General features: G+C 44.9%; 1 protein-coding gene across 1 annotated transcript in view; it reads right to left on the reverse strand.

The window, feature by feature from the left end:
• The window catches only part of LOC142563133 (putative cytochrome P450 301a1, mitochondrial), a 71,879-nt gene extending 59,889 nt beyond the window's left edge, over window positions 1-11,990 (reverse strand). The window contains exon 1 of the mRNA XM_075673675.1: window positions 11,795-11,990. Coding sequence (XP_075529790.1) covers window positions 11,795-11,972 — 178 coding nt within the window. The 5' untranslated portion in view covers window positions 11,973-11,990. The remainder of the gene's footprint in view (window positions 1-11,794) is intronic.
• Window positions 11,991-13,056: the final 1,066 nt, after the last annotated feature.

Genomic DNA, 13,056 nt, shown 5'->3' on the forward strand with positions numbered 1-13,056 from the left:
TGGCCACTGGCTCTGACACCATTGCCCCAAGCACACACGTGTTGAACATTGCCAGGTTCAGTATCCAGTGGCGCCTTCCCCGCAACCAAAAATTTTTAGCACCCTTTGCGACGTCGCAGGTTTCGGCTCTGCCTTTGCCAGGGGCGCCGCAGCCGCTGGCGACTGAGAATTATGGGTTAGGTCCAAGGGTCATGAGGGAGGTAGCGGGCGAATGCTGCACCATATAGGTCAATTGCGGTTCTTGTGAGCGAGTGTCCTTGTTGAAGCTTAGTAGGGTTTCCTAATTTGGTCGTGCCAGGACTAGTATAGCCGCACTGGCTCTCGGCAGCTTTTGCCACTGCCAGGAGCCAACTCCAAGCCGGGAAATGTAGTGTACTAGAGGCGGATTCGACCTTATGTCTTTCAGATTAGACACCCAGTGCTCTACCTCTGCCGCGTAGGCCACCGGCTATGTTTATTGCAATTTATTAGGCGGATAAAAATACTAATTTACTGAATACAGCTCCTTGATGGCTTCCAATCACAACGGATGCTTCGTCTTTAGGGCGAAATAGCGGCTTGTTTTATTGATTACAAGATTTCTCCGCCACGTCCACCACGGTCACGCGGCGGCGTATTTGGTTCGGGTGGGGCACTCAACAAACAGCGCAGCAGCTGGGCAGAGCATTGGTATGCGATTTTGTCGTGGCACTACAAGCTCTTCGTGTCTATGTCCGAGCGCTGAGAAGCTTAAATGGCCTTGAGGAGCCTGTAGAACGATGCCAAAGACTTGTTATCTGCCGCAGTATTGTTTTCGCTACAGAGGGACGGACGAAAAACGTTACCGAGATCGTTTCTTTTCATTCACCAAACAGTAGAGTGTGGGGGAAGCATTTTATCGTGGAAAATATTATTCATGGCAACATATTTCGGTGCATACTTTTTCTTCAAATAGCATTCAGTCCTACATAATGTAATATTGTGTTACTTGATTCTTTCCATTATCTCTACAGCATCACAACTTCCTACGTCCGTGTTAATGATCAGGTTCTTAGAGCCTCAGGTGAGTTCCACTCGTTATATTGTCATAGCTGTTTCTACATAAAATACAAGCATAAATCATGTCCTCCATGCTATTCCAAATTTCATGTACCTGACTAACATTTCTTCATCACTATTTACCTGGATGGGTGAATTCAACCCTACTGGCCTGCAATAAATGCATCATCTCGTGACATAACAATTTGTAATAAATTAATACATATTTCCTTGTCTTTTGGCATCAATGAAGTTGTTTCTGGTGCCAACAGGTTGAATTATATCCTGGACATAGTTTTATTATGTGCTAATCAAGAAAAAAATGACTTCTCTTCCGATGTAATTCAGGGAGCCTCCGATCATTGACGCACGTTGTTACCGCTCTCTTGTCGTACCTCCAAATCATGCCATACATTCATTAATTTCTCTGGCTGCACTTGTACGGGTAACCATTAAATTACTGATCTCTTAGCTTATCATTTCCATACGCTTTGCTCTGTGTCCGGCAGACGGCATCTACATTGCCTTGTAAATTAGCTCGAGGATCTTGTGAAGTCGTCTATCGAACAACTTGTGTCCGTTAAACTAAGAAAAACATTGCTAACCTTCCCTGGATTCCTTTTGACATCTTGCATTTATCTCGTCGTGTCCGTAGGTTTTGGTGTCCTAACGAACCAACGATCGCATAAGCACGGACAGGTTTCAGAAGGAAAAAAAAATCACTTAATTTTAGGCTCTAAATGGCCAAACGTTTATGTTTTTGCGTTCGACTGCCTGATCTGTTAAGAATGAACCCTCGTAAATTTTACCTCTTGTTGCTTCATCCACTTCATTCACAATTGATTATAACGTCAGTAGTGATCCAACAGTAATATCAGATGCTTTCAGCGAGTATTTTCAGCCCGTATTTGTACCCGATAAAAACTTCCTTCTCTCACAACTATAATTTTTCTGGAGCAATCAGTGACATTGGCATAAACAATGAAGGTATTTTAACCTTATACAAACTTGGACACTATAAAATTCACCGGTCCGGACGGTATACACAATGCATTATTGGATCCTAATTCCTTGTGGTCGTCCTTGTGATTCCTTGTGATTTTGCCAGTTTTAATTCTATGAGATGTTCTGGAGAGTGGGGCGACGCAGCAAACCTTACGCTTCGTTTTGTTTGTTTCTTACCAGTCTGCACTGTTCGTTCCACCAGGGGACCCGTATTTGACATGAGAGGCCTTGTGTTTGTAGAATGAATTTTTCTTCTGCGTCGAGTATAAAACAAGTAAAATACGCTTCTGCTTCATCTATGCTAAAATGGTGATAACATGTCGTGATAAGGAGGGTAATTCTTTCAAATGATTCCATTCGGCGGAGGCTAGTTTCCACCCTGGGGTATGTGGGGGGCTTTAATTTTGATGTATTGAATTTAACATTACAGGTAAGTGGTCACTTCCATAGGAATTTTTGATTACATGCCATTGCAAGTCAGGGGAAATTGCTGCAGAGCCAATCGACAGTTGTATTGCTGAATATGAAGTATGATGGTTATGATAATACGTGTGCTCCTTCTTGTTCAAGAGGCACGTACTGGAGTTCACAAGAAAATTTTCAATGAAATGACCTCTCGCGTCACATCGCGAGTCTCGCCACATGGTGTTGTGAACAACAAAATCGCCTACGATTATGTTTGGGTCCGGAAGCTCATCAATTAGGTTATAAAAATTGCTTTTTGCGAAATGATAATTAGGGGCTATGTATATGCCACATACAGTGATCAATTGATTAAAAAGAATTCCCCGAATCGACACTGCCTCAAGGGGCGTCTGAAGGGCGACATGATCACAAGCTACGGACTTGTCCACTGTTATTGCTACAGCGCCAGACGAGGTGTTCGCCTCGTTGCGGTCTTTACGGTGTATGGTATACGGAGGAAGAAAGTTTGTGTACATTTAAGGTGTGTCTCCTGAACACACAGCACCTTTGGGTAATATTTCTGTAAGGGTTCCTTAATGTCGTCGAGGTTGGGGATAAGACCTCTAACGTTGGAGTGTATTATTGGTGTAGGCATATTGTTCGTGTTTTATGCTGTGTGTCAAGAGGAGTCAACCTGTAGAAATGACTTACAGAGCCTTTTCAGGCCCCGTGATTCGGGTTTTGTCTTTCTTGGAGGAGTCGCGAGATTTGCGCCCCTCCCGAGGCGCTGTATGCGCCGTCTGGCTCCGGGTTGTGTCCATCGACTCTAGAAAGCCGCTGGACTTCCGCTCAAGCGAGCCGGCTGTTGTCCCCCCCCCCTCCCAACGCAGGCCTTGCCTCGAAAAACAAGGCCTTGGGGGCCACCAAACCGGAGGTCGAGAGGCCCTCCTTCAGGGACAGCGTTGCAGCACTGGCTGCTGACGCCAAGGGGGCTGGTTGTACGGCCGCGACCACACTCTTTGTGGTCCGGGCCGTAGCCGGGGTCTGCTACAACGTTGCCGCATTGCGCGCCGCATCAGCATACCCCGAGGTGTGCAAAATGGAAACACGTTTGCGCGCTTTTTAAAATTAGACATTTTCTTTGATTTTCATTGTGATACTGTCTTTTTCTTTTTTTCCATGTGACGCAAGTTCTAGAGTATGCTGGGTGTCCACCGTCACAGTTGGGACCAGCGGAGTGTGCCATTACAGTTTTTCGATTCGTGTTCATGTTCGCCACACTTTGCACAGGTCAGACGACCGGAGCAGCTTTGCGAACCATGGCCATATCTCTGAAACTTGAAGCATCTTCGGGGGTTTGGGATGTAAGGCCTGACTCAAATTTTGTATACCCCGTTTCTAGGGTTTCTGGTAGCACGCTAGATGCAAAGGTGAGGATGAGGTGCTTAGTTGGAATATCTTGGTTGTCTCACTTGATCTTTATTCTTTGCACTTGAATCGCATTGTACTCGTTCCAGCACTCCAGGAGTTCTTCCTCGCTCAGGCTTAAGAGATCTTCATCAGAGATGACTTCTTTAATGTGTGCAAGATCCATGGGGGTAACAGTGATTGCCACATTACGGAATGCTAAAAGATAGGAGAGTTTGCCATGCTGTTGAGTGTCGCAGACTTTAAGAATAAGGTCACCACTGCTCATTTTCGTCACTTTGTAGCCAGCACCTAGTGTGGCGTTAAGGCATTTAGCTACGATGATACGTGAGATAGTTCTGACTGTCTTTACGGAATCTTCCCTGTGTATCGCATCGAAGCGGGGGAAAATTTCTCTGCGCTGGCTGAATAGCTGAAACGTTTCTTCGCTGCGCCCTCTTTTTGAAAGAAGACGATCGAAAAGAGTGGGGAATGACGTCTTAGCCTTGCAGAATTCATTTATTTCGGTAGCTACGCCAGCCACCGATCACCCAGCCCAACAATGGGACGCCACGAGTCCGTCAGGAAACGCAGAAGCCAGCTGTACGTAGCTAAATAACCTGCTATAAAATACGCAAGATTGAATAAATACAGCAGATTAACCCTTGCCGCCTAGAAATTCGGAAGTGAGAAGAAGTAATAAGAAGAGAGGAAAAAAGGAACAGCGAGAGGGAAAGCAAAAGATTGAATAGAGGGACAGGAAAAGGCGATTGGCGATTTCCTACATGTGGGTCAGTCTGGAGGTGTCGTCTATGTGAAGCGGAGGTCGAAGAGGTGTGCTCCCTCCGCCAGGAGTCCTTGAAGGTAGAAACACCGAGCATCGGCTCAACCCCCAGGATGCCCCATTTCCCAGACATGGCTAAGCCGCGCACGACTACACGCGGGAGGGTCCAACCCTCGTGTGCTCGGGTACATGGTGTAGCAACACACCAAATGCCTCCTGACGCTGACGCCCCTGCGGGGGGGGGGGGGTGTTTACCGTTATTCAGGAAGTCTCCAAGTTATATTAGATTAGGCAGTTTTTATACAGTTTTTGATCACGGAACTCCAAAAGGAGATTTCCCTTCCAAAAATTGGAAAAATTTTCAATGGCTTTGCTCGGCTATGCCAGGATGTACATTGCGAACGCTATGGCATAGCATAGTTAGCCTTTTTTTAATTTTGATTGAAAGTCCAGGTCTGTCTGGCGCGGTATTCGTCTGTTTCCTGGGTGATTCGTTTCCTCTTCATTTCGTTTCGATGTCGGTTCCAGGCCTCCTCCTGCTTATCAGAATTCTCGTCGTCCATACTGCCGCCTCAACTGTGGTGGCGGCGCACGCGAGCTCTCCTTTTCAATCCTCCTACGTATTATCTGGCATGCGACACAGCTGGCGAAGCGCGCGTAGGCGAACGCAACGACAAGGAACGCGGTGTGACGTCATGTGCCTCCTCGGAGCATGGCCACGGTGAAACCGCAAGTTCGCCGCCAGTAACGCTGTCGCTTTAATATATCTTTGATGCAGCCTTGTTTCGGAGGGCGATCAGTAAGTTTGCGGAAAGTGCTGTCCTTAAGCATAGCCGGGGGTTTCGAGAACGATGCTAACCATGCACCAATGAGGCAAACGTGAGGGCGTGACAGGGGTTGCTCCAAAGGAAGCCTTGCCAATGACAGCTGTTCATTGCCACTATTACAAAATACAGCATACTCAAGACTGGTTAGCCACACAAGCTTAACCCTTGCCGCCTGCAACCTCAAAAGTAGGAAATGAAGGGACAGCAAAGATTGCAAGCGAGAGAGCCAGACGAAGGTTGAAGAGGAGGACAGGAAAAGGCGAGTGCCGATTTCTTCTACGTGGGTCAATCTGGAGATGCTGTCTGTTTCAAGCCGGGGACAAAGAGGTGAGTTGCGTCGGCTGGGCTCCTTATAGGCCAAAACACTGTGCGTCGACTCAATACCCAGGACTCCCCTTTGCCGAGGCATGACTGTTGCCTGTTTGACCTTCCGCTTCACTTCCATTCGTGCACCAGATGGTTCTTTCATCTGCAAGAAGCGTGTGACTGACTCCACCAATGGCAGATAGCTTTTCTGAGAGACCCCTCATTGCTATATTAAAGAGAATTGGAGATACCATCGCCACTTGCGGCGTGCCTCTAGGTCCGAGCTCGAATGCCTATACCTTCATATCACCAATCTTGAGTATGGCCTGCCTTCCCCGAGAAACAAGCTTATATAGCTTTGAAAGGCAGTACCCTATTGAGCTCCGATATGCCATTCGAAATGTGAGCGTGAGACACATTGTCAAAAGCATTCTCCGAATCTGAACCTAGGATAGGCCTGGTTATCTCTGGTTGCGCGTTCAATAACGTTGCATCTTCAGATTTATCGCATCCTGGGTGGAGAAAGCCAGACGAAAGCTAATCATGTTGTATGGGAATAAATTGTTCCTCCAACTGTGTTCCTAAATACGGCTGTGAATGACGTTCTCCGCAATCTTACCCACACAGGATGCGAGAGAGGTTGGCCGAAGATTTGCAAGGCCCAGGGGATTTCCCGGCTTCGGAATGACGACAACCGATGCCGACTTCCAGGTTTTCGGCATGAATCCCCGCTCCAAGACCCGATTATTTATTCTCGCCAGTCAGGTGCTCAATATAGTCATGATCCAGATTCATTAGACCTCTATTAGAGAATCCGCCTGGACTAGGCGCATACTTGTGATTTAGACTTGCAGTGCCACCATTACTTCGCTAGTGCTGAACTGCTTGTCGAGCTTTGGATAAGGCTCACCCTTGTATGCAGGGTAGTCGACTGGACTGGCGTTCTTGTCCGGAAGATTCAGTTAACGTTTAGTATTTTTGCCACCACGTGACCTGAAATGTGCGGCAATGATTATGGTCAACCCTCTTAGAGATTATCAATTATCTCACAACACCTCGAGCGAACGCCTACTGTGTGTTCTGCGCACTACGCAGACAAACAGCAGTGATGCACGCAATATCACCTTTAATACCTGCTCCAAACTCTCTTGTGGGACTATACTTTGTAGAAACAAAACATTCGCAATGAAGATCACCAATAATTATCGTCAATCAAAGCAAACAGTACAGAAAGCTTGCCACACAGCGATTCCCACGGTGCGTGGGAACCGATTTCTTTTTTACCTCTGACGCTATGATTGACAAATGCGGGGGGCCATCGTGATTCCATATAGTGCCTTGTTTCTATAAAAACGATGTTGTCAGAGCGTCTATTGTCGTCCTTTCTTTGTTCTTTTCGTCTTACGCGTTGCTTTCCCTTCCAAGTGTTTATTTTACCTTGGTATGGTTTCGTGGGGTGAAAGCACAAGACAGCCGTGCCCATAGGTTTTGTGTACATTGTTATGAATATATATTTGAGCTTGAGTATCCAAGAATTTGATGTGCACTGCTCGAACAGCAAGTCCTTCCGCAGTTTTAAAGCGAAAATTTCATGTCCTCATAAAATCTCTGTTTGTCAGATGTCAACAACACTCAAGTCTGCCACAGAATTCTTTTTTCTGTGTTTCGTAGATTAGGATTACAAGCTTAAAGCAATAAACACGTTGTTTATAGTTTGTGGTTTTAAAGTTCTTGTCGGAAGCCTATATGTATAATTTATGAAGTCTTAGGTGCCAGACACATATGAAACCGATTGCTTTGTGGTTGTAGTGCCATTTTTTCCACTGCATTTAACGTTGTCTCTAATGCCTACAGTAAAGTACTCTATAACGTCGGTAAATTTCGAACAGTTTACACATATAAACTACACTATACTATACTATACTGCACTGTAGACATTTACCTTTAAGGTCTTGAAAGCAGCGGCAGAGATACCTTCTATATAAACTTGCCTTTAAGTATTCAAACGCAACTGCATAGAAATGTTCTATAGAAATTTGCCTTTAGGGCCCGTAAAAAGCTCCACACTTAAGTTGTATAAAGATTTCTCTTTAGCATCTTTAAAGCAAATCCATATTAATATTCTATAGGAATTTGTGCTTAGCTTCTTTGAAGCCACTGCCTTGACATAGTCTATAAAAAGTCGTCTTTACAATCTTAAAAGCAGGTCGATTCAGCGGCCTATCCAAATATATGGTTCTCGAGTACTCATTAAACGTCGTGGCCAAACAACTTTTGGAACTCTATTGGCAATAAAAATGAACACAGTGCACTTTTATTAAAGAAGTTCGAAAGAGTTCCTAAAAAAATTACATTCAATTTTTGTAAGAGTTTGGTCTCGCTTTGAGTGAGTGCACTTCGCCGTTATTTTCGTTCGCAGGCCGTGAAATTGCAAAATTTATGGACACTCGCTTTAGAATTTCCTCAACAAGGAGTGCATTCGTCGAAATCACTTTACTGCATCGATACCTGTAGCCTCCATATCAGTGCTTCAAAAACAAAGGTATGCTTCGTGCAGTGTCGCCACTAGTTCTGAAGCAACTTGTTATGATTTCAAATGTTCAATTTTCACGTTATCATCAGTAGTTACCTGCAATAGGAAATGCCATTCTTCCTCAGTTTGCATTTCATGCAATGCTGTTTTGAATTCAATCATGATGAGTGATTGCGTGAATGCGCTTGCAAGGAATTATATTATTTACAAAACGCACACTAAATATTGAATCTAATATCGCGGTACTTGGGGTCTTTTGTAAACATTGCCTAAAATACCCATTATATATGACCTGCATGCAGATCTGCCAATCGATATTGCCACAACACTTGAAGAAAACTTGGCTTTCTCCTCTAGTTGGGCACCGCCATTGTGGCACCTCCTACAGCGAAGTGCGTTTCCCGAAAGTGTCCCTCAGGGGAATATATATTTCGGCGATGGCCACGTTCACAAAGTTAGCCTTCTTGTTAACTTAAACTCTTACAAGTTACAAGTTAACCTACAGTCTTACAAGAAGCGTCACTGATGTAAGTGTGTGACCACTTACAAGACGAAGTGGACACACTTGATTAAGATTGTGCACTTGTCGTGAAAGGCGTAATGCATTCTTAAGTGGCGCGACCACCACTGTCTCGTCTGTAGTGTAGGATCACGCGCGCAGATACATAGGGTATAAGATATATAAGTTCCAATTTACTTTTTTGTACGCAGGCCACGACAACGTACGTACTTACGAACATACATACATACATACATACATACATGCATACATACATACATACATACATACATACATACATACATACATACATACATACATACATACATACATACATACATACATACATACATACATACATACATACATACATACATACATACATACATACATACATACATACAAAGGATATATTTGTTACTACGCCAGTTCTTTCGCATATGCACTTGTTGACAACGCTTTATATTCCAACAAGAAATCAAGCTTATTATAAACCCAAACCCTGCTTTCGGGCGCTTACTTCAATTAAAAAATTATTACTGGGTTATCGCGCGCCATAACTACGATCTCAGAGCCATAAGCAAGATCGTTTATCGTATCCACGTCAAGCAACATAGCCTCCTATGCAGAAAGGGACGCTTGTTACAAACAATACATCGGCTACATAGTGGAAAAAAGTCATACCTGACTGAATGGCCTTAGTGCACATACAAAACCCACTTTATCTATGGCAGAAGCCAGCCACATCAATGAACCTAGCCATATTTTAGATAACGAAATACTTTTTACATTAGAAACAATTTTTGTTCATTTTGTGAGAGCAAGGATACAGAATCATACCTCATACGCAAGTTTAAATGCGCACACTTTACGGAAATCAATTTCGCACATGACAACTTAGAATCGCTAAAGTGTGCAACCTAAACGTGAAACTCTTACTCAATTTAATATGCTCTTCCACGATTTTACATATATATACACTATACAAGTCCTTTCCATGTACGCATGCCCCCTCCAGCTTTTAGAGCGTAGCATTTAGGTGCCTGTTCCTGGGCTGAGCGTTGGCGTCTCTCGACCTAAACCCGATACAACACGTACGCTTGGAGACGCGCAAGCGCGTCTGCAAGCGCTTGCGTCTGGTCGCGTCCGAGCACCTAGCACCTGCCGCGCCTCGCAAAGAATGGCGGTTTGCATCCACAAAGACGCGCAACAGCGCGGGCTTACTGGGTTCACTCACAGATACCTTGACAGCTTGGCCGCTTCGTACTTTGTTATTGACACTGTTTTAAAATGCTTCTATATCTATAAACATAATTGTTATATTTTTATAGCTGTTCAATCAGCACGAAAACGAAAGAAGAACTTTCTTGCATGATATAAATCTGTTTCACTGAGCGTTGAACGTTCCGCGCCGTAGCTGTGTTACCCAGGCGCGCGATAACAGATGAGGAGCTGTTCCCCGAGATCACGCCGCGTCTCGACGCGTACGAGCCATGCCGCACCGTATGCGCATGCGTGGGCGCGCGAACGAGAGCTTGCCTGCGTCAGGAAGCGTAGTACGTGTGGCCTGGGCTTAACCGTGCGAACGCGCTGGTGTCACTGGGCGCGCATTCGTCGTCGGGTTCTTCCGCAGCTGGCTCCGATGCCGCTATTCATTCCAGCATTACCGTACGGCGCCTTCCTCTTCGAAGGCGCTGATGGCACTGGTCCACTGCCAGTCGGTGCGGTGATTTCGGCCTCAAATTCTTTGGCTGAATATATCGCGAAATTAATACACGTATAAAGGTGCGCTATAATTGCACATTAGGGTGTATCGTAATCCTCAGACTTTTTTCTTCTCTTTCCACCCTCCTATCTGTTTTTCAGCTTGTTCTTCTTGGCCCTTTCACTTTTTTAGTTTTTTCAGGACCCTCGCCCATACTGAGTCCCATACGCAAGGACACTTATTTCGGCGCCTCGACTACAAAGGAACGCACCACTTCTATGTAGCGTCGTGACGATGCCTACGTCGAACTATTGATGCCAACGTCTCTTGACAGAACAAGCCGTCGCCTTGCAACTACCCCATCCATTGCCCCGAGACTACTTGTCGCCATTATAAAAGCTTCAGAATTACCCGGGGCGCTGTTGCTACGCTACTCAAGTCGTCCTTTCAACTACTGATTTTCTTTACTCGCGCACTGACCGGCTCTTCTAAAACCTGAATAGCACGCCGCCTACGACATCACTCAAGGCTTCCTAACGTCTCGCTTCCCCAACACTTTCCTATGTCCTTCTTTTTCTCTTCTTGTTGTTTGTTTCTTTTTTCTTTTGCCGCCTTCCCACTCTCCCGCTCTTATCCTTTCGTCGTAGAAACCGCGCCCAGAGATGTCAGATGGCAGCGTTCGTTTTCTTTTAAATCTCTCCCTTTACGTCACCCGCCACCGACAACTGCTGCGCGTGACGTCACTCTACTAGCTCGTCGAACTTGCGCTAACCCTGCCGAGCATGACAAGGCCGCATTAGACAAGCGTATGACCTGCTATCGCAACGCTTGCCAGCATTTCTGACGCATCTTATCCCAATTTATAATATTTATATACGATCTAAAAATGAATCAAACAGCAATGCGGCACTCGAGATCAAGTTACCATCTGCATCTCTTCATTTGGCCCCCATTCACATGCTGCCTCCGCGTCCTGGATTAAATCCAGGACCTCGAGCTCGTCAGTGGAATGTTTAATAAAAATTCCACAAGCAATCAGTAATCTAGTGAACTCCTGTCTGAAGCGGTAGCAGATTACTATTTCAAGTAGTAATTAATATGTTATATCAGCTGGGAGATATTGCATGTTGAAATGTAACCTATTATGTAAAATAGAAATAGTCGCGCCAAATTCTGCACCCTTATTAAAGCCTGCCCGCGTATCTCGCTTATTTTTCGAGTAGTCGGCGGCTGACATCCTTACAACACCTGTGCCGTAAGACAGAGGTCAATATTTCCATGAAATACAAACGCTAGGCTAACTCACCGATCAGAGGCAAATAAATCCAGCCACTTCCGACCAGAGGATATGCTGGAATCTTCGGTATTTCCGAGAACGATAACGCACCATTACGAGCGCTTGCCGCATGTCGAAGTCTCACTAAAGTTTTTGCATAAGGAAGTGCATGAAGCGCTCCACTGCGTACATTTAAAATATGCTGCATGTAGTAACAGTGTGCCTCGGCGCGGCGCACTTTGCCTGTAACACGAAGCTGGGTTTACTAGACTGCGGTTATTGCCGAGCTTTTTTTTTCCTTCCGAGTAACAAAACTGAACAACACTGTCTGACATCTGTCGTATCCAGGACGTGAGTGACAGGAGAGGGCAGCGCTCTTTGCATTGCGAGAACGCTTGCTTTCTACGCCATCTGTTTCTCTTTACTGTAAAAGCTGGACACAAAAAATGTCTGTAAAATGAAAAGCCCGTTGTGCTACGTTTGATGCTTTTGTTTTTCTGTAATATTAAACCGTTTTTTTTTAAATTGTAAATTACTCCAGAATAGGTAAAAGAAATATACAAAAGAACCGTCTTTCGTTTCAATGTTGTCAGGTAAGCTGTACCCTAGCTAGCTGCTGCCATGCAGAAATTGTTTTTCATGTCATCCTCAGGCGAAAACAATTACACCGTAACATATTTCACCCAGGTTTTGAAAATTTAATTGGTTGATAGAACTCTGAGGAGGGGGGGCTTCATATACTACGGCTTCTCTGGAAAAGCATGCTTGGAAGTTACTTATAACATGTTCGGAAGCTGTCACTGGTGAAACAAACACCGCCTCTCTCTTCGAAATATAAGGACATGGGAATTAGCGGTTTCCGAATCACACACACACACAAAAAAAATATAGTGAACGATGTTGTGTTGCTGAAAGTCATGCACAGCAGGCCATGAAATGCGGCGGTTAAGGCTGATTCATTTTATATTATAAAGTTGTAGTGACGGCGAAGAACACAGTATCGACAATTGCGACTCACGTAACTATTTATTGGGCGAACTTGGGCAAATGAAAAGCAGTAGCACTCTGGCATTGCAGTAGCTGCTAGCAAAATTGGCGATCGTGAAAAATGTGGTCTGCGTCGGCTTTTGTGTATGACTTGTTGAAAGTTTCAGCGTTATCGATGGCACCTGCGTACTTTCATGAAAGTATTACAGAATTCGCGTCGCTCATACAATCAGATTACTCAAGGTTCAGTGAGCACATACAAAGGATAGAACTATTGATGACATTCGAAGAAGTTCGCAATCATG

Source organism: Dermacentor variabilis, chromosome 11, assembly GCF_050947875.1.
Source record: "Dermacentor variabilis isolate Ectoservices chromosome 11, ASM5094787v1, whole genome shotgun sequence".
Taxonomy (NCBI): domain Eukaryota; kingdom Metazoa; phylum Arthropoda; class Arachnida; order Ixodida; family Ixodidae; genus Dermacentor; species Dermacentor variabilis.